The 22661-nt window shown below is 38.4% G+C and overlaps 1 protein-coding gene across 1 annotated transcript in view; it reads right to left on the bottom strand.

Moving 5' to 3' along the window:
• The window catches only part of SNX3 (sorting nexin 3), a 42398-nt gene extending 31836 nt beyond the window's left edge, over positions 1 to 10562 (bottom strand). The window contains exon 1 of the mRNA XM_036769266.1: positions 9984 to 10562. Within this exon, the coding sequence (XP_036625161.1) occupies positions 9984 to 10145 (162 nt within the window). The 5' untranslated portion in view covers positions 10146 to 10562. The remainder of the gene's footprint in view (positions 1 to 9983) is intronic.
• Positions 10563 to 22661: the final 12099 nt, after the last annotated feature.

Raw genomic sequence — 22661 nt, 5'->3', positions numbered from 1 at the left:
ACAGCACAGCTTTGACCATGCCACGCCCACTACTCAATAAACTCCAGCTATTCCCTAATAATTCAAGAATCAAATGTAAATTCCTCAGGTTTTAAAGCTCTTCATAATCTAGCTCCAACCTACCTTTCCAGCTTCCATCTTAATATTTCTTAGACATACAAAAATACCCAAACATGAAAAAGAAAATTACAGCATAATATACTTGATTAAACAGAACAACGTACAGAAAAAGATTCTAATACATTTACAATGAAAACTCTTCTGCCGAGTTGAAATTAAAAACAATTCCACTTTTGCTTGTTATTTTTGCCATGTGTATACTGAATGTTTTACAGAAGTATCACTCTTGCTGATTATGACCTGTTATGACCTATTTGATTACCGTATTATGTATTTTTCAATTAAAAAAAGAAAATTAAAAATCTGAAAACAATTCAAATGCTTGGCTACAGTGATCAAAGGAAACAGCAACTAACAACCATTATTTATTTACATTTGCCCCATCCCCTCAAAGACACACCGAGATTTTCTAAAAATAAAAAAAACATATCCAATCATACTGCATTCAATAACAACAATATTAATTTGAAAAAATATTTAAGATTTCCATTTCATCTTCATCTCATCCTTTAAAATTTTAATTCTTTACATATGCTTATAAAATACATGTTAGTACATTACAAAACTTATAAGTAAACAAACATATGCACATACACTGGAGTACATAATAAATTTATTTTTCTTTACCGAAAGTCAAGCAAGTGACATTTCATTTATTTCATATTCTCTACATCTAGTCATTTGTATGGCTGCAAAGATAAGGTTTGTTATAGAATGCAGTTTGCAAAAAAAAAATCCTGTTTTCAAAGATTAAAAGATGCCCTTGATACATGTGTAAATCATTCTCAAAGATATTGTAGAGGTAAGAAAACAGGCATGAGTTACACAGTACTCAAATTTTTAACACACACACGGATTAGCCAATGATTATAACCCCAATTGCATTTATAACCAAGAAATGCTAATAAAGTTTACATGGCAAATCGAAACATGTTTAGTGAATTCACAGCTAGGCATTCTGCTACCAACTATATTTAAATGACCAATTTTTTAAAAACATTAAAGAAAAAAAGATCAGTCAAAAATATTTAATGAACATCTACCTAAATACGTTGGTTCAGGATTCAAAAACGTACAGTCTGTCTTCAATAAGCATAGTCTGAAAAGGGATGAGTAATATTACATATGCTTACAGATAAGTATATTTATGTACTGTATATAATCCTCATATGAAATACTTTATGTATATATATATGTATATGTATACCACATAAAATTATATGTGACCATTCCATTCATAGCTGCACAAAGTAAAAAGTGGCAGCTAGGTAGCAAGTACAGTACAGAGAAGGGGGCCTGGAGTCAGGAAAACTCATCTTTCTGAGTTCAAATGTGGCCTCAGACATTTCTAACTGTGTGACTCTGTCCAACTCACTTAACCCTGTTTGCCTCAGTTTCCTCATCTGTAAAACAAGCTGGAGAAGAAAATGGCAAACCACTCCAGGACCTTTGCCGAGAAAACCCCAAATGGGGTTAACAAAGATTAGGACACAACTGAACAACAAAACTTTCATTTTACAAATGAGGAAAATGAAACCTAAGGAATTTGCCCCAAAGTCACACATGCAATAAATGGAAGAGCAGGGATTCAAATCCAGGTCCTCTTCCAAATCCTATGCTCTTTCCACTGTATATCATGCCTATTTTATTGTTGAATGAATTTTAATAGACTATACTGTCCCCAAAACTCTAAGCCACATAAGAATGGAAATATACTGGTATTCAAAGGGTAAGTTTTTACTTGGGATCATTCAAAGAACTCTGTAATTTAAAAATTACATTACCTCACAAGACTAATAAGTTGAATGTGTTACATTCCCCATTTTACTTTTTAAAGCCAAAGGAATGAATCTCTAATTATTAAATTGTAGGCACAGTAAATAGGCCGAGGGGGTTGATGCAGATAATCCCTACAACCCCTCTGACCATGTAATTCTATCAGGAGGCACTGGAGCTTTCTCCAGTGTGATTACTTATTTGCTATATACTTCAGGTAGTGGTAAATGTAGCATTCATATTCTCTCACCATACTGGGATGCTGTCATACTGAACATTAAATTAAGTGGATTACCATTTGAAAACTGTAGTCTTCATTAAAACAACTCAGTTAACACATCTTAATCAAATGAAAATGTTTTTCTGAAGTAGGAAATTCTAGGTAAATGAGGTATTGCACAAAAGACAAAACACAGGTCAGAGACCAACAAAGAGTACTCCTATAAGAAACAACCTCAAATAACTATCAACGGTGCTGACATTACTGTTGTGCACAGAAAGCAGAAACAATGGGTCAGCATGGATCTAAGAGAGAAGGCCACTGCTATCATTCTGGACCCTCCACTTTTTACCCACCTAATGTTCACCCTCACACTGGTTGGCACTGTTTGTGTCAATGTGGACAATGAGCCAGACTTGAAGAGAGAAAGATCTGTAAAGCTTTAAGAACAGAATATTGAATACACATCTTTTACTGGTGATTTTGTATCATAATTCTGAACACCAATCATACTGTTCCGTTGATTTAGATGATGTGGGACATATAATCAGAGAATCACAGCTGGAAGGGATATTGGATGTCATCAGTCCAATTCCGAAGTATAATATCTTGACAGATCATCTATCCTTTGCTTGAACATTTGTAATAATCAGGATTCTGCCAACTTACAGGGTCATAACAATCCAATTTTGCACCAATGTTTGTGACTGAGTTCCTCCTTACACTAGGCATAAGGATGAATTACTTAATTTAATCACAACGTACAAGTGTATACCGTTAATGAATGCCGTTTCCTGCGGACTGCTTAAACTGATATGCCTATGATCCTTGGCAAGTCACTTAACCTGTCTGCCTCATTTCCTCAACTGTAAAATGGGGATAAGGGTATCACCTACTTTGCAGGGTTGTTATGAGGAGCAAATGAGATAATATTTGTAACAGGTGCCGTAGAATTCCCTTTCCTTTCCCTTCCGAATGGTGATTTATGCCTTTAGGCCCTAGCAAGAAGCAACTAGCTTCCCTCCTATGCCCAGATAACTGAACTGTTTAACTGTTTCTCTCCATCGTCAGACTCATTTTCTAGCGTCTGCTGCTCGCCACTTCTAAGCTTTGATGCTATTTTTTTCTGTCACCATTCACTTGTCAATCATCTCAAGTTCTTTTTAACGTAGGTGAAGCTATGTATACTAGTTCTAATTAGAAGCTTATGGCAACTTTTTAAAAATTACTTCTGATTAGTCCTGACTTCTTTGCCTCCTAAAGATGTTTTTCAGCCTGTATCTTGGTTTAGAGAATTCAAACACGAAGAGAACAGAAGACTTGCAGCATGTTATAGTACTAGGAAGCTCACTGACTTGGGAGGATTTTAAATGAGACCCGGTAGTTCTGGCTGTAAAACTAATTAGCTGTGCAACTCAGAGCCCAACCTCTGTAGGGGTCAATTCACCTGTGACGGACGAAATGGTTTAACTCCACAGTTCCTCCCCTTTTGGTGAAGAGTAGCCAATTTGCATTTCCCTAAAGCCTTACAATCATAGTAGTTACAGTGGCTAAAGAAGTTGAGAACCTGAGCATGGGAAAGAGAAGACATTCCTGGTAGTATCCTTAATGATAATTCTAGCGAGTCACTGAGAGTGGAGGGACATGGTGACAGTGGCCAGCTGAGAGATCGACCATGTGGAATTTAAAATCAATACATTAATTTTAAAAACAAGGCATCCCATCACTCAGTTCTGGGCATGTTCTCTGGCTTTACTCCATACATGGAATGTTCTCCCTCCTCTTCCTCTTTAACTATTGACCCCCCGGCTTCCTTTAAGTCTCAATTAAAATCCCATCTTTTACTGAAAGCCTTCATCAAACCCCTCTAACTTCCCATGCTTTCTGTTATTTCCTATTGATCCTGTATACCCCTTGTTTTGGATTTGTTTGCAAGTTGTCTCCCCTCTTAGATTGTAAGCTGATTTAGAGCAGGGACTGTCTTTTGCCTCCTTTTGTACCCCAGCACTTGGCACAGTCCCTGGCACACAGCATGTGCTTAATGAATATTTACTGAATACCAATGAACACTGGACAAGGTGATCACCAGTATTCCTTTCAGTCACAAATGCTATGATCCTACCATCATCAGTGCAAGTTTATTTGTTCAGTTATTTTTTAGTTGTGTCCACATCTTTGTTTGGACCTTTCGGAGTTTTGGAATTCATTTGGGGTTTTCTTGACAAAGACACCAGAGCGGTTTGGCCATTTCCTACTCCAGCTCATTTTACAGATGAGAAAACTGAGGTAAGCAGGGTTAAGTGACTTGCCCAGGGTCACATGGCTAGGAAGTGTCTGAAATGAACTCAGGTCCTCCTGACTCCAGGCCTGGCACTACACCCATGACACCACCTAGCTGTCCCATAAGTTTATCTACAGACCCTGAAAAATCTAACTTATACCCTGTAACTATAAGATCCTACATAAAAAGAAGCTATTAAAAATGTTAGCTTTTCTTTGGGTTAATACTCTATAACCATGCTGGCATATAATTCAAAAGTGACCAAGACAGTATTTGGTAGATGCAGTGAGCACTGAGGTTACATACAAAGGAGAAGAAGAGCCACTGCATGTCATTTCCTTCTCTCCAAAGCGTTAAATCATTGCACTCAATAATTCAGCTTCCCGTTTGTCTATGTTGCGTGTGGTTCTGTGGTTGTACGTGGTAGGACTTTAAAAGACATAAATGACATCTTCCTTCTGTGGTTCCAAGAAGTCCTTCGAAGCTAAGAACAGGCTTATCAGTAACGAAATCAATCCATTTAGTTGATCCAACTGCTCAAGTTCCTTTTACTTGTTTAAAAAATTTAAGAAACACAAACTTATTCTAAAACTTAGTTAATTAATGAATTGTGATGCCTTTAATTACAAAGTTTTTTTTTTAAAACATCAAGATACTAACTTCCTAAGGTGTTAAAATGGTAAAATTTCAATACCTAAAACTACAAATTCTTAACTTCCCTGGCAACTTTGCTTTAAAGTTACATCATGAACCAAAACAAGAGTGGCTCCTCCAATTCCTTCTCAGTCTTCTTCTCCAGGAGCCCAGATAATTCTAGCTCCTTCTGGCTTTCCCAAACCTTTAATCACTCATGCTGCTCTCCTTCAGACTTACTAAACCACCAGAACAGTTTTAAAAAAATTATCACTATGGCATACTCCCAGGGATCTTGTTCATTACAGACTTAAAATACTATCTTTGTGCCCAATGATCAATGGAGAATGGGTAACTTGCACCTTAATCTGCCATCATCTGGACAAAATTACTTCAAGAATTAGTCAGTTTTATGAAATTTAACATTTTGTGACCCCACTCATTTTCCTCTCAGTTTTGCTTCTGACTTTCCTGACTGTGCCATCATTCCATCATATCTCAGTGTTAGTCTTACCCTAGAACTTGTTTCAGAGCCTGGGACCTCCTCATGCTCGAACTTCCATTAGCCATGGACCCCTTCTCCCACTAGTCAGTTCCTTCTTAATACTACATTTTGGGAAGGGGTTCCTGGCTTACCAACCTTCATCTCCTTCCAGGGATATTGAAACACTAAATACCACCCCTCCTTAAAATATCCCAGCACTTCATAAATATTATTTGACAATGACCATAACTAGGATTTATGTGAATAAGTTAATTCCATATGAATCATAATGATAAAAGTGCTTTTCAAAATACTGTAAAATGTCCATATTTTAGGCTTAACCACAAGTCTCACTTAAGGAAAAGCTTTTTAAAAAGCTAGGCTCAGGGGGCAGAGTCAAGATGGTGGAGAAAAGGCAGCAACTTGCCTGTGCTCTCCCCAAAAAGCTCTGAACACCTTTAGATAATGCCATAAAATAATTCCTGAAGCAGCAGAACCCACAAAAGAATGGGGTGAAATAATTTTCCAGCCAACGACAACTTAGAAGGTTGGCAGGAAAGGTCTGTCACACTTGGGTGAAAGTGGAGCACAGTCCAGCACAAGCCATACCAGCTCAGACCCAGACCCAGCAAACCATGAACCAGCCCTGGAAGCCAATGAATCAGTAGGTGCAGCAGCAGCTTCCAAAGTTTTCAACCCACAGACAGTAAAGGAGTCAAACAACTGGGTTAAAAGCAAATTACAGGGGTCTTTCTGCTAGCACTGAGGCAGGACTCTTCTACTTTGACCATACTTGGGTCTAGGTTGCAGTCCCAGGGTGAGAAAGTACCAGTACATCAGAGCTTGCAGCTATAGTGGAGTGGGGACCCTCATCACAGTTCCAGGGGTAGAAAACAGTGCTTGTGGTCACTCACAAACCACTGCACAGTACAGGAGAGCAGTAAACACACCTCCTCAGATCATACTATTTTGGAAGAGCTGAAAACATACAGGTTCCTAGAAGTATCTCTAAAAACAGCCGAACAAAACCCCTGAAACTTGGGACAGTGAGCCTCACTTTAGCAAAAAGTTAAGTCAAGAAATGGACTGGAAAAATGAGCAAACAGAAAAAAATTCTGACCACAAAAAGGTACTATGGTGACAAGGAAGATCAAAACAAATTCAGAAGAAGATAACAAAATCAAAGCTCCTCCATCCAAAGCCTCCAAGAAAAATACAAAATGGTCTTAGGCCATGGAAGACCTAAAAAAAAAAAGATTTTGAAAATCAAGTAAGAGAGGCAGAGGAAAAATTAGGAAGAGAAATGAGAGTGATACAAGAAAGTCATGAAAAAGTGTCAACAGCTTAGTAAAGAAGACAAGAAAAAATAATGAACAAAATAACACCTTAAAAAACAGAATAGGCCAAATGGTAAAAGAGGCACAAAAATCCAATGAGAAGAATGCCTTGAAAGGTAGAACTGGCCAAATGGAAAAAGATATACAAAAATTCAATGACCAAACAAAAAACTCCTTGGAAATAGAACTTGCCAAATGGAAAAGGAAAAGGAAAAAAATACAAAAACTCACTTAACAAAATAACTCCTTAAAACTTAAAATTGAGCAAGAGGAAGTAAATAACTTTATGAGAAATAAATAATCAAACAAAACCAAAATAAAAAAAATAGAGGACAATGTGAAATATCTCATTGGAAAAAACAACTTACCTAGAAAACAGATCAGGAGAGATCATTTAAAAATTATTGGACTACCTGAAAGTCGTGACCAAAAAAAGAGCCTAGACATCATCTTTCAAGAAATTATCAAGAAAAACTGCCCTGATATTGTAGAACCAGAGGGTAAAATAGAAATTAAAAGAATCCACCAACCATCTCCTGAAAGAGGTCCCAAAAGGAAAACTCCCAGCAATATTATAGCCAAATTCCAGAGCTCCCAGGTCAAGGAGAAATAGCCACAGTCAGGATAACACAAGATTTAGCAGCTTCTACATTAAAGGATCTGAAGGCTTGGAATATGATATTCCAGAGGGCAAAGGAGCTAGGCAAGAATCACCTACTCAGCAAAACAGAGCATAATCCCTTCAGAGGAAAAAAAAAACTTACATTCAATAATATAAAAGACTTGTGAACATTCTTGATGTAAAGACCAGAGCTGAATAGTAAATATGACATTCAAATACAAGACTCAAGAGAAGCATAGAAAGATAAACAGGAAAGGGAAATCATAAGGGAATAAAAAGCTGGGCTCCTTAGAGAATTAAAAAAAAAAGACCCTCTAAGACCAACAAGAGAAAAAAATTTAAGATTCCATTTAGTACAAAAAAGACTTAACAAATACTTTCAAGGGAAGCATCAGTCTTAAAAAAGAGGAAGTATAAGAAGAAAATTCTGATTCATCTGTGTGGCAGGATATACTAGCTATAGAAGGTCAGAAATGAGAATGCTGAGACCTGCTTTATCAGAAAAAGGCAAACTCTCTGGTGAATAAAGGCCAATGGGATGGCTTTGTTAAACAAACTGTCATATAATATTAAATTAACTGTCAGGTAAGAAATCAAAGGCAAAAAAAAAAGAGTCCAATAAGTTCATAAAAGCACTTTTGTCATACTGAGGAACTGGAAACAAAGTGGATACCCATCAATTGAGCAACGGCTTGAAAAAGCTATGGAACACAAATATAATAATTATACATGATAAAATAAAAATGTGGAGAAACATAGGAAGATTTTTTATGAACTGATGCAGGGAAAATTAAGAACAATGACTGCATAACAAAGTAAATGAAAAGATGACTAAAATAAAGCCTAAAGAACAAATAATGAAACATACTTTGAGGGCACATAAGTAGGGAGGTGGAGGAAATACCATTATTAGGGCTGAATGTGTTATACAGCACTGAATGCAACCACTACCCCAAATGTTTTTTGGGGTTTTTTTAATTATAAGAAAGGATTCATTTTGAAAAGGAAGGATGAAGTATCCTCTCCAGAAATGACTGATGTAAATACAAAACATCAATAAAACTGTTTTTAGGCCAATGTCAACATGCACTATGCTACCTTCCATTTGAGGAAAGTGATATTTAGGGTACAATGATGTTTAGATTCTTGAAGTTCAATAAAATTTCATCTATTTATTTAGCAAACACAAAGAACAATGCAATTAGAAATATTAAACTGTGAGTTTCATTTTAAAATAAAAGTAGATATTTCCTAAGTAAAAATTTTACATTAGTCAAAAACATTAAAATAGGAGAATGAAGTCCAAGAGTGGCTGAAGCCACTTTCTTAAAGACTTCCATTAATATGACAACTTAATACTAACTTGTGTAAATTTCAGCTCACCAAATCCAAAATTTTGTCATACCTAATTTTAATCAACTAATTTGTTATGTTTTAACAGCTGGATTAGTCTTATTCGATTAATTTTTAAAAGATACTTACCTCGTAAATTCTTTAATCCTAAACTACTGAGAGTGAAGTACTATTCTCAATTAGCATCTTTCAAATCATCTGAATTACTTATCCCCAACAAATACTAGTCAGAAAATTGTAAGTGTGTGTTTCTACTTCAGCTGATTCTTTCATTCAGTGAAGTGCAAATCTTGAAATTAGAATGTGTGCGTTACCTAAATGAGTACATCTTCCTTAATACAGTTCTAGTCCCTGGATTGTGGAATGTGTAACAGTAACATACTTGCCCTAGGCCCTTAGCCATCCAGGTGGCCAAGAGCTAAAGGGTCCCAGGCCTCCTCTTCACTCCATTCCTTCAATCTTCAATTCAAATCCAAATCAGCAGCACCTATTGGTGAGCCTTCCTCTTTTTTTTTTTTTTAAATAGAAGTCGTGAAATTGCTTCCTTCGGTTTGCTAGATCAAGGTGGTGCGAACACCCCAAGGCCTTTCCAGGCATGTCCACCAATACCCCAACTGTTAGGGAAGGGCCTGGAGCAGCCAGTTTGACAACTACTGGGAAAGAGGTCTCCAGGAAAAGAAAGCGGGGGTGGTGGCTTCAAATTAAATACCGCTCGTTTCCCATCGCACCCAGTCCCAAGAAGCTGTCGATCTAAAAGACGTTCCCCCCCTTCCCCCACCGAGTAGAAATACGGCTTCCAAACCTAAATGTCATCCCTGATATGAGGGCAGGAGGCTCCAGGGGTGGGGTGAGCCGGAGCCCCTCCCCCTCCGAGGCGGTGGGGGGGGGTTCACCCCGACGGAGACGCTGTGACATTCCCCCCTCTCCTATAGCCCTCAGGGGTCACTCCCACCCAGAAGGGGTCACACGTCAAGGACCAGGGTCCAAAGGGGAAGAAGGGAGGGGTGGAAGGACCCCCCGCCGCCTTCGCTCCCGCACCGCCACGCCCCATTGCGGGCTGGGGGCCCCGAAGGGGGGCAGGAGAGCGCTGGAGGAGGGGGGCGTCAGCCTGGGCCAAGGGGTGGGGCAGGGAGAGCCGAGGACCGAAAAGGCCTCACCTTGACCCTTATCTCATAGGTGGTGAAGCGGCCTCGGCCGACCCCCACGGTCTGCGGGTTGCTCACGTCGATCTCGAGGAAGTTGCTGGGCGGCCCGTAGGCGTCATTCAGGTTCTGCGGTTTGGTGATCAGCCGCCGGGTGTCCGCTACGGTCTCCGCCATTTCGCCACTGCTCCCTCCGCCTCCTCCTCCTCCTCCCGCCGCAACCGCTGCTTCTTCTTCAACCTCCACCGCCGCCGCCGCCGCCCACCCGGGGGAAACCGAGCTCGAGCTCGCGCGCTCCCGCACGCCGGCACGCACACACGACGCACTCACGCACGCGCGCGCGCTCTCGTTCTACCTAGCTCGCTCCCCCCACCCTCGGGGACTCCGGCGCAGGAGGGAGAAGGAAGCTTCGGAGAGCGGTCACCCTGCAGAGAGAAACCCTCCCGAGTCCCTATGGGAAAACAGCTGACTCGAGTGCGGGAAAACGCGAGCACACGCACAGCAGCTGCAGAGAGGCCCCGGGGAGGAGGGAGGAAGGAGCTGCACCAGGGGGCGGGAGGGTGTTCTGGGCGGGGGAAGGGAGCCGCGAAAGGCACCACGGGACTTGTAGTCTTCCCGACTCCATCCGCCAGTGCTTGAAGGAACGTGCTCTGGGGGGAAGAGCTGGGGCCGGGTAAGACTACAACTCCCACAATGCACGAGGAGAAGAGCGCACACAATGGAGGGGTTTGGGCCAAGGGTGTTCAAGGGCCCGCCCGCGGAGAAAATGGGAAAATCGGGATGGGCTCCTCAGCCTGTTTCTCCTGTGTCAGCGATGCTGGGCCTGGAGTAGCTAGAACGCCGGAAATGACAGTCACGAGGAAGAGAGACGTGGCGGGGGAAGGGTTAAGTGAGCTAAATGTATGGAAGGCGAAAATTGCAATGGTCTGAGGACAAAAATCAAAACAGGAGCAAAGGGATGTGCACCAAAGGCTGACAATTTTAGCCCGTGCCATGGCTCTAATGAAGCACCAACAAACACTCTCCAGGTCATCCTTTGGCTTGTTTAATATTTCAAACATCAGAAGAAAGCGGCTAAATTCTACAGTGAATAGAGTGCTGGGCCTGGAGATAGCAAGATCTGAGTTCAAATTCAGCCTCAGATACTTACTGGCTTTGTGACTGGGCAAGTCACTTAACTTCTGTCTGCCTCAGTTTCCTTAACTGTAAGATGGGGATTATAATGGTACCTGTCTCCCCTCCTCCCTTGTTAAGATTACATTCTTAAAGGGTCTGGAACATAGTAGGCATTTAATACCCCCCCTTCCCCTCCCCCGCCTCCTCAGAAGACACAGCTAGAAGAGCCCTTGGACTTTATCTGGTCAGATCACCTGTTGCTGTCACAATCTCAAAGATAAAAATGTTTCTCTCTCTCTCTCTCTCTCTCTCTCTCTCTCTCTCTCTCTCTCTCTCTCTCTCCATATATAATATATATATACACATACATATACATATGTTCGTATTTGCATCTGTAGCCTACACATTTCCACTGTTATTTTCCCCTAAGACAGCGATGATACTGACACATCATTCATTGGGAAGTCAATTCAACTATCCAGATAAGTCTGAGAATGGGTCCTGTCAGCCACCAATAAATGCTTTATATTTTCAAGGTTTGCAAAGCACTTTTCTCACAACAAGGATGAGATACGATGTATCAAGAAGTGTAACAAATGAAGAAACAGTGATTTGGTCACATAGTGTAACAACAATGTTGCTAGCAGCTGTTGTAGGGGTGAAAGATCGGTAACTCCAGCACACAAAAGGGCTGCCAGCACAGGTTCTTTGATCTGCTTTTCTAAGGAAAGCAGCTTTAAGGGGTTAACAATCTCACTTTAAGGGGGCAGCTAGGTGGTGAGTGAGTAGAGCACCGGCCCTGGAGTTAGGAGGACTTGAGTTCAAATCCGGCCTCAGACACTTGGCACACTTACTAGCTGTGTGACCTTGGGCAAGTCACTTAACCCCAATTGCCCTGCCAAAAAGCAAAAAAAAAAAAAAAAAACCAGTCTCACTTTAATCAAACATACATAAATCATTCACTTAGTTCAGGGGGAAGAGCCAGCTCCCTGAACTTCAGAGCAAATACAAATAGAAAATACAAGGATATATTATAAACCGATCAAATAACACAAACCCATCTATCCATAGCAATGGATACCAGAGAAGCACTAACATCTGGGTTTTCAAAGCTGGGGGGCGGGGTGCTGCTTCAATGACTTGCCCAGAGTCTCATCACTCTTTCAATGAGTGTACCCCCCAAAAGTCAAATGCTAACCTTCTAGTACATATACACCGTTCAGGACCCTGAGGGCTCAGGCCTACCATTTACAGTGTGGGAAAAATCACTAACACCAGGGTGTGGGAGAGTTTTTCAATCACTAGCACCGCAGCATACACACTGTTTCCAGTCAATGACTCCCAATGGCCTTAGTGCTGAGAAACACTCCAAAACAAAAAGATCCCACTTTACCTGCCCCATTTAAACAAAGGCGAGACTCATTAAAGGTATTTGGTGGCCTCAGCATCCCAAAAGAGAAGAACAGCAAAAAAAGTCCTTCCCTGATTACCATTACACACAGCTAGTAGGTGCCAAGGCAGAAATCGAACCCAGGTGTCTTGGTACAACTATCCCTCCCCTATACCACCATGTCCACCATTTTCTCTCCTACAGAACCAGAGAATCTCGGTCTTGGAAGAAACATCAGAGACCATCTAGTCCAAGCTATATCCGGACAACAACCCCCTTTCCAGTACTGAAAGAATGGTCATCCAGTCTTGGCTTAAGTCAGTTAGCCAATAAACATTTATTAAATATCTACTATACCTTGGAGATGGCAAAGTGGATAGAGTGCTGGCCCTGGAGTTCAAATCTAGCCTCAGACATTTACTAGCTGTGTGACCCTAGACAAGTGACTTCACCCTGTTTGCTTCAGTTTCTTCATCTGTAAAATGAGTTAGAGAAGAAAATAGCAAACCACTCCAGTATCTTTGCCAAAAAAAAACCGCAAATGGGGTTATGAAGAGTTGGGCACAACTCAACAACAACAACGTGGGCTGGAGTTATTATAAAAAAAAGCAAAAGACCATTCCTGCTTTCCAGGAGCTCATAGTCTAACAGAGGAAATAACATGCAAACAACTACATACAAACTAACTACATGTAGGATAAATTGGAAATAATCAACAGAGGGAAGGCACTAGAATTAAGAGAGATATGGAAAAGCTTCCTAAGGTGAGATTTAAGCTGGCACTTGAAAGAAGCTGGGGAAGCTGGGAGATAGAGATGAGGAAGGAGAGTATGTCATGTATGGGGGACAGCCAGAGAAAATGTCTTGAGTCTAGAGGTCGTGTTTTGTGTGAAGAACAACAAGGAGGCCTGTGATAATGAACTGAAAAGTCTATTGGAGGTTAAGGGCATGGTGTAAAGAGAGTGTAAGAAGACTGGAAAGGTAGCAGGGGACTAGGTTTGAATGCCAAACGATTCTATATTTGATCCTGGAGGTGATAGGAAGCCACTAGAATTTATCAAGTGTGTGTGTGTGTGTGTGTGTGTGTGTGTGTGTGTGTGTGTGTGTGGTGGGGAGATGGGGAGGAGTGACATGGTCAGACATGCTTTAGGAAAATCACTTTGGCAGCTGAACAAAGAATCGACTAGAGTGGGGAGAGACTTGTGGCAGGCAGACAGACTTGCATTATTACACTATTGTGATAATCCAGGCAGAAGGTGATAAGGTCCTGTACTGGGGTGGTGAGGAGAAAAGGGAATATATGTGAGAGATGCTATAAAGATGAAATCAACAAGCCTTAGTAACAGATTGAACATGGGGGAGTGAAAGATAGTGAGGAGTTAAGGATGACACCTAGGTTGTGGACCTGGAGAAAATGAGAGGGTGATGGTATCCACAACAGTAATAAGGAAATTTGGAAGGTTTGAGGGAAAGGACAATGAATTCAGCTCTGGACATATTAAGTTTAAGATGTCCACAGGCCATCTAATGTGAAATATCTAATAGGCAGTTGGAAACATAACTGGAAGTCAGCAGAGGTTAAGGCTGGGTAAGTAGTTTTGAAAATCATTGGCATGGCTGCTGAGCTCACTAAGTGAAGTAACATATAGGGAGAAGAGAAGACGGCCCAGGACAGAACCTTGTGGGACATTAGAGGAGACTGAGAAGGAGTGGTCTGATAGGTAGGAGGAGGACTAGAATGAAAACCTTAAAGGTCTTAAAACCCAGTACCTCAGGTGATTAATGCCAGTTTTGGCTACCTTTATTTATCAGGAAGTTTTTCCTAAAATCTAAATTTTGCCTTTCAGACATCTAGTGTCAAATATTATATGTCTAATCACTCTTCTAAGTGACTGTCCTTCATATGCCTGAAGATAGCTGCCATTCTCCTGCCAAGTCTTTGATTCTCCAAAGGATCCATATGCCTTTAATCAATCCTCTTACAGCATGCTTTCAAGGCTCTTCACTATCCTAGTTAACGTTCTCTACATTCTCTCAAAATCATTCCTCAGATGTGATGCCCAGAATTAGACTTAGGGTTCCACATGTGGTCCGACCAGGACAAAATGTGATGGAACTATCACTGTCTTTCCTAAAGTCTATACTCTCTTAGGGCAGCTCATTCTTTTTCCCCTCCTTGGCTACTTTAAGCGTGTTACTTGAAAATGGCTTACCCTACCAGATCTTTTTCAGACATCTAGCCATGCTTTCCCCATCTTGTACCTGGGAATTTGAAGTAGGTTGTTCTGGTTTGTTTTTTTTTTTTTAACCAAGGTGAAAAACCACCTTTATCCCTATCAAATTTAACCTTATTAGTTTCAGGCTAATGTTATAGGTTTTCAAGATCTTTTTGCCTCTCCTTCCTGTCAAACTCCCTATAACCCCATAAAGGGCTAATTTATTGTAGACAAGATGTTTTAAGCAGCTTGGTTATTTCATCTTGTTAACCCAGTAAATAAATATTTATTAGACCTCTAGTTTGTTTAAGGCACTGTGAGGTATATAAGCAATGCAAGACGGGATTGTGTTTTATACTGTTTTATATCCTTTACAATACACATAAGAGTTGCTCAATTATGACCCCAAGTTTCTACACAAAGTCCTAATGTCTCTGGATGCCTCATTGTGATGTAAAGGTGACCTGGCATTCTCAAGAATGAAAAGTTTGGCATGTGCTACCAAGCTGAAAAGACTTTAAGTATGGACTTAGTCAGGGTTGTACTGATAAATGTTGAGAAGTTTGCCATATTCTACTAAGTTGAAAAGACTTCAAAGTATGGACCTAGTCGAGAGTATGCTGATAAATGTTTATCAATGGGCTGTCTAAAAAAAGATGTACACATGACACATTTTTAAGTTTATCTACATTGTTAACACTTTATTAGATCTAGACATTTAACAAGACAATAAACCAAGTCCTTACAGCATTTGCCAATTTCTGAAATGTAAATGCTCACACTAAAAAGTTAATGATTACCTTTCTAGAGCCAGCTTGAGCTGGTTTTAGCATACCCCTGGGTCTTGCAGATTACAAGAACCAGTCTAGCTAAGTACAGAGAAGTTCATCACCAGAAGGTTGGCCACCGTCAGTATTTTTTGGCCACAGTGACCAATGGATGAAATGGATGAAAACACAAAATGTCCCTTGGTCCAGGGTAACCTTCTTTCGCTCCAATAGTAACACTAGAAAAAAAATAGTAATACTAGGCAAGTCACATAAAGGGACTAAAGAGAGTGAGAGAATATAGAATCATAGCTTTAGTGCAAAAGAGACCTTAAAAGTCACACACACACACACACACACACACATACACACACACCATTGCTGAGGAAAGTAAAATCTAGTGAAGTTATATGACTTGGCCAAATAGCAGAGCAAACATTGGAACTCAGATTTTCTTGCTCCAAATCCAGTGATCTTTCTACCATAGCATGCTTCCTCTCAAACAGTTTTCTATCCCTTTTACAGACATTAATTTAAATCTTGGCACTCCTAAATGTGTGATTTCATCTTACTACCAACAAGTTGACCTCTAGAGAAACTGAACAGCAACAATAATATTGACTTTTGTGTCGTAAATTAATCCAGAAGACATAAAGGAATTGTGGGTACACAGAAAAGATGGTTTACAGGTTATCCCTGGAGAGAAAAATTAAGGTCTGTAGACACTGGTCGCATTTGTTACCCAAAGGCAACAAAAAATTAGCACTTTATGGGGCACTTGGTCATGTTGCCTTGCAATGCTTATGTTGGGAGTAAGGAAAGAAACCATGAGGAATGTAGCTGTAGCTTATGCAGTATTGTTTATGGCAAGGGAAGTCTACAAAAAATTTGAAAAAAACTTTCTAAGACAAGTCTGCATACAGTGTCCAAAAAATCGTAGTATAGTTTTAAGCAATTAAAGCTATTAGAGCTTAAAATGCACTTTGACCTTTGGGACACACTGTATACCCCAGTACTCAATGACTTCAATGGATATGAAATGGTCACAGGGGAACAATGGAAAAATGTGATTTAAAAAATATGGCTCAGTGTTAAAAAAAATGAATGAGGGCTACTTAGACTTCTCACACCTGTATATCGTGAATATTTTAGGAAGAGAGTCAGAAGCACTGCACGTGGAAAACACCAAATAACACCACCTCCCCCAACACTCCCCCCAAAATCAATATATATTAACAGACAAGAAATGACTGGCCACAGTCATTTCAGAATCAGGTCTCAATCAATTCAGATTCAATGTGCAATCAGATGAACTGGTAAGGGTAAAAATAAACCCAACTAGAAAAAGGATATATAAAAGTGAAAAAAAAGTATGATTAAAGCAGTACCAACATGATCTATTTAACATTTAATCAATCAGCAAGCATTTATTAAGCACCTACTATGTACCATATATTTTACTATGAAGAATAAAAGGCAGAAAATATTTGTCAACAAGCTGTGGTCCTTCCCCATCCATTTCCCTCCACTAAAAATAAAAAACAACAACAAGAAATGGACAAAAGTAAAGACAATGACTCACCATTTGTGAGGGAAGTATAATCCGTGCAAGACACACGACAAGAAAGAGTAAAAAACAAACAAAACTCAGAGAGCACCTTACCTGACAAACATTTAATCTTATTACCATTGCAAGGACAGACTTACTAATCATAGTGTCACCAGTGGATGGTGAACAGCATAGTACATGACCCTGAAAAGAACACATTAAATGAAGCCTATAGCTGAGTCCAAGTAGGAAGCTAAAAGAGCAGTGTTAAAAAAAAAACTGTATCAAATCAACCAGTCAATAAATCAATTTTTAAGGAATCATTAAGTGGCTTCTATATGCCAGTATTATGTTGGTACTAGGGATATAAAGACAAGGAACTTATTATATTCCATGCCTATTTCAGCTCTGGCTCCGTGCATATGTGTGGAGTGAGTTCAGTCCTATGGGATCCTGGCACCTAAAAAAAAGGGTCAGGATCATTCACACTCTTGAGCTCTTTAGACACCTAAACCCTGAGCCTCACTTAAAGCTAAGATTTTGCTTCCATGTAGTTTCCGAAAGGAAGAAGAGAAGGGTATCCAAAGTATAATTTAAGTCAAGCATGGAATAGCTCTTTCCCCCACACATTAGAAAAATGCTAAGAGACTCACGAGTATACATTTACAAAAATACCTAAATAGCAACAATACATTGTAATTGCTATTATGCTCATCAGACAGGGTGATATTTTTTAAAAATTTCTTTTTTCTGTTTTGAATTTAACACCAAATAAAGTTTCCATGTAGAATGTAGAACAGAATAACAAGATTGCACAAAAATCTATGATGTAAAAATTGCTTTTCCTTTTAAGGATACAATGAAAACAACATATAAATTTCAATGCTGTCTTGCTTGTTGGTGTTTCCTTCTAGCAATATATTCTTTTCTGTGCATTTAAAAAAAAAAAGACTTCAACAACCCTCTTTTCTTTCTCCTTCTCTTCCTCCTCCTTCTTCTTCTAACTCTATCATGAGTTTCCTCTTCGTATAGAATATTGATATTTAGAACATCAGTATGACACTTCTGAGTCATGTAACCAACAAGATGAAGAACTAAATATTTTCTCCAGTCTTCGCAACCTCTCAAACCTCTCCAAAATAGAAATTATACACAAGAGGTAAAGCAATTTCAGCTGTCTCCACAATCTAGGAAACCAAGAACCCAAGTAAGGTTAAAAAAAAAAACAAACAGATTCACCAACCTCAATAAACTAACAACAGAGAATAATCTCTAACCCCTAAAATATTCAGCACTTCCTGCTCTGTAATTGTGAGGTGTTATAACACCCCTGCAAAAAGACAGAAATAGTAATTTAAAAATTAAACATCTCTCATAGACCATAAAGCAATAGAAATAATCATTGGTTTAGGGATACAAACAAAAGATAGGTCCAAATAGAGACTTAACAATAAAATTCTAAATAATGGGTGGGTTAAAGAACAAATCATATTTGCTTTCACACTGGTAAAAGAAAATAATGATGAAGCAACAAACCAAAATTTCTGGGATGCAGCTAAAGCAGTTCTCAGGAGAGAAAAAAAAATATTATCCCTATAAACATACATTAACAAAATGGAAAAAGAAAAGAAATTTAGCTGACTGTGCATTTTAAAAAGTAGATAACCAAGAAATAACCTAAAGTAAGTATAAAGGATAAGAGATTAAAACTTATAGGAGAAATGGGAAGCTGAAAACCAAAAAATGATAACTAAAATTAAAAGCTGATACTTTGAAAAGACTAATAAAAGTGATAAACTTTTAACCAAGTGAGTGTGGTGATACAACAAAACAAGAAGAACTTAAGAGAATCAGAGCCTATTATATAGTTATATGCTAACTGACATGAGAATATAAAAGAAATAGAGGAATGTCTTCAAAAATTGTAAAATGCTCAAATTAACAGAAAACCATGCAGACAGCTTAACCTAATCTCAGAAAAGGAAATAGAACTAATTGTAATTGAACTATCAAAGGAAAAAACTCCTGGTCTTGAAGATATTTTCAGGAGAACTCAATCATCTCATGCCCACCTGAATAATTACAATAACCCACTGGTGAGGCTCTAGTCTTTCCCCATTCCAATATACCCTCCTTTAGCCCCTATAGTGATTTTCCTTAAGTGCAGGTTCAATCATGTCAACTCATTCCCTATACACTAAAAAAAAAACAACAACAAAAAAAAAAAACAAAGAAACAACCCAATAACAACAAGGAGAAGCTCATGTAGTTCCATATTGACTCTAAAATCAAATGGAAAATGTTCATTTTAGCATTTAAAGCCCTTCATAATCAAACTCCCTCTTACCTTTCCAGTCTTCTTATACCTGCCTCCCTGATAATACTCTTCAATCTACTGAACAGGCTCACTCCTCCCTTCCTGACCTTCCCGGCTTTCTTTAAATCCCAACTAAAATCCTACCTTCTCAAGGATGCTTTTCCTAATCCCTCTTAACTCTAGTAGTGCCTTCCTTCTGATAATTATTTCCTATTTATCCTGTATATAGCTTGCTATGTGTATATTTGTTTGCATGTTGTCTCTCCCATGAGATTGTAAACTCCTTGAGGGCAAGGACTGTCTTTTGCTTCTTTTTGTATCTCCAGTGCTTAGCATAGTGTCTTGTACATAGTAGGCACTTAATGTTGATTGCCTGATAAAGAATTATATACAATAGAACATTATACAAATTATTCTCCAAAACTGAGGAAGAATATACTCCATGAGATTCCTTTCATGAGACAAATATAGTCCTCGTACCTAAATCAGGGAAGGAAAAAGCACAGGCCAAAATCCCTGATGACTATAAATTTAAAACTTTTTAATTACATCCTGTCAAAGAGACTAGTGATTTATCCAAGAAATCATTTATTATGACCAAACTTAATCTATAGCAGTTTTTCAAGGATGGTTAGAAAACAATCAACATGATTAATCATATATATGTTTTTAAAATCCCAAACCCCTTATTAATCTAAATAGATCACAGAGAAAACCTTTGACAATGTAGAGCACTCAATTATGCTAAAATCTCTACAAAATATAGACTTAGAGAGCCCTTTTTAATATCATAAAATTATAGATTTAAAATGAAAAGAATGGATGATACGCAATGGAGGTACAGTAGAAACTTTCCCAATAAATACAGGAATAAAGCAAAGCTATCCATTCTCCCCACTATTATTTGATAGACTTCTGAAAATGCTAGTAATACCAAGAAGATGAGAAAGAAATTCGAGGTGTAAAGATAAACAAAGAAGAGATGAAACTATCCCTATTTGCTGATAATATGATAGTTTAATTAGAAAATCCCAGAGAATTAGCCAAGATATCTGAGAGAATTAATGGCTTTAGCAAAGTCGTAGGCTATAAAATAAATCCTCAAAAATCAACTATATCTATGTAATAATAACAGAATTCAAGAGGTAACAATAGAAATTCAGTTGTTTCGGTTGTGTCCAACACTTTGTGACCCCATTTGGGGCTTCCTTGGCAAAGATACTGGAGTGGTTTGCTATTTCTAAATGAGGTAAACAGCTAAGTGACTTGTCTAGGGTCACACGGCTAATGAATGTCTATGGCCAGATTTGAACTCAAATCTTCTTGACTTCAAGCCTAGCACTGTGTTCGCTCTTCCACCTAGCTGCCCTTATGACAATAGAAGAGGAAATCCTATTCTAAATAACCCCAAAATGCATAAAGTATCTGCAGGTCAATTTACCAAAGCATACAGAAGTCTTGTATAGGTTCATTTACAGAGTGCTCCTTAAAGAAATAAAGAATAATTTAAATAGCTAGAGGAGTATGCACATCATCTTAGCTTTGCCAATATAATAAAAATAACAAAACTACCAAAGTTACTTTATACTTTTAATACCTTCCTAATCAATTTATTGAAGTGTTATTTTATAGAATTTGATAAAATAATAACAAAATTAATTTAGAAAAACAAAAGTTCTAGAATATCAAGGGAAGTGATAAAAAGAGGTAGAGGTAAAGTGGGAATAATACTTCCAGTTGTCAAACTCTAGAATCAAGCATTAGTCACCAAAACCATCTGATATTGCTTAAACAATAGAAACAGAAATCAATGAAACAGAATAGATGAGAGAGAATCAAAAATAATTAAACTCAATAACCTCATGTCTGATAAACTGGAAAAAATATATTACTTGGGAAAGAACTCACTATTTGATAAAAAAAAATAACAAAACAGAAAAGAAAACCCACTGCTTTGAGAACTAGAAAGCAGCTTAGCAGAAATTAGGTTTAGATCAATATCTTACACCTTATTCCACAATACATTCTAAATAAATATATATGTGACTTTAATATTGAAGATCATACTTAAAAAAAACACTAGAAAAGAAGTAGATCATATATCTCTTGAAACTATGGTTAGGAAGTCAAACAAAGGCCAAAGGCAATTGCAAAAAATAAAGTTGATAATTTTGATTACATGAAACTGAAAAGCTTTTGCACATAAAAAAATTAATATATCCCCCCCGCCAAAAGAACTTAAAAATGTACATACCCAGGATAAGAAGAGAAACAGTCAATTAGGGAAAAATCTTTGTATCCAGTTACTCTTATAAGGCTCTGGCATCCAAGATATAGAAACAATTGACAGATATGCGTGTATATTTATGTACATACAACCAGTCCTCAACTTCTGCGGAGGCAATGTTCCTGGAAAATGAAGTGAAATTCAAAAAATGTGAATGTTGATACACTGAACCTATGTTCAATAGGGGGTTAAGTTTCCATGACCACAAAAAAACTGACACCTTTCACTAAGTTGCAAAAAAAAAACCAAAACACCAACATTTTTGTGCACACAATTCTTTATAACAAAACATTAATTCTGATCATATGATAGTAGCCCATAAAATGCAGTACAAAGAATAAAATTGGTAACATGCAAAACATTTTTCTCAGTAGTAATTCCCTAGAATTCTATGACCTTTTGTGTTAACATTCTCAATAACAAGGTATTGTTTACCTTTATAACCATAAAATCTACAGTACCATAAATATTTTCCTCCTTTTTACAGGTAAAATGAATCATTACTTCCTTAACGCCAAACTCGAGGCAGGCAGTAGCTGGAGACATTCCAGCACAAAGTTACGTAACACTTTTATTTTTTCACTAAGCTACATCACTGAGTTTGCATGATTGGGCTAAGAGCTCAAAAGACTTGCGGTACCCTTTGGAGCATAATTGCACCACAAAACTTTAGTTTCGAAGGCAAACAATGTAAATATACAGCAAATGCATGGGGAACTCTTTACAGCCATAGGATGAACAAGATCAGAGAAGCGCCTAGTAGGTTGTTGGCTGCTCCACAAACTTGTGGGCATCATACCTTTCACTTTTTTCTCTACTGCACACAACCTCAAATGTGTGTAGTTGCCGATGTGAAAGTGAAAATGAGGCTACTAATAAAATCACAGGAATGCTTGAAGTTGTGAAGGTTAAATGTGTGAATGTTGAGGATTGACTGTGTGTATCTATACATACATACAAATACACACATATATATGTATATACATGCATGCATAAATATACATGTATGTGTGCATATATACATATAAATATACATAGATGTGCTCACATA

Source organism: Trichosurus vulpecula, chromosome 7 (genome assembly GCF_011100635.1).
Source record: "Trichosurus vulpecula isolate mTriVul1 chromosome 7, mTriVul1.pri, whole genome shotgun sequence".
Classification (NCBI taxonomy): domain Eukaryota; kingdom Metazoa; phylum Chordata; class Mammalia; order Diprotodontia; family Phalangeridae; genus Trichosurus; species Trichosurus vulpecula.
This window is presented reverse-complemented; position numbering and strand designations above follow the sequence as displayed.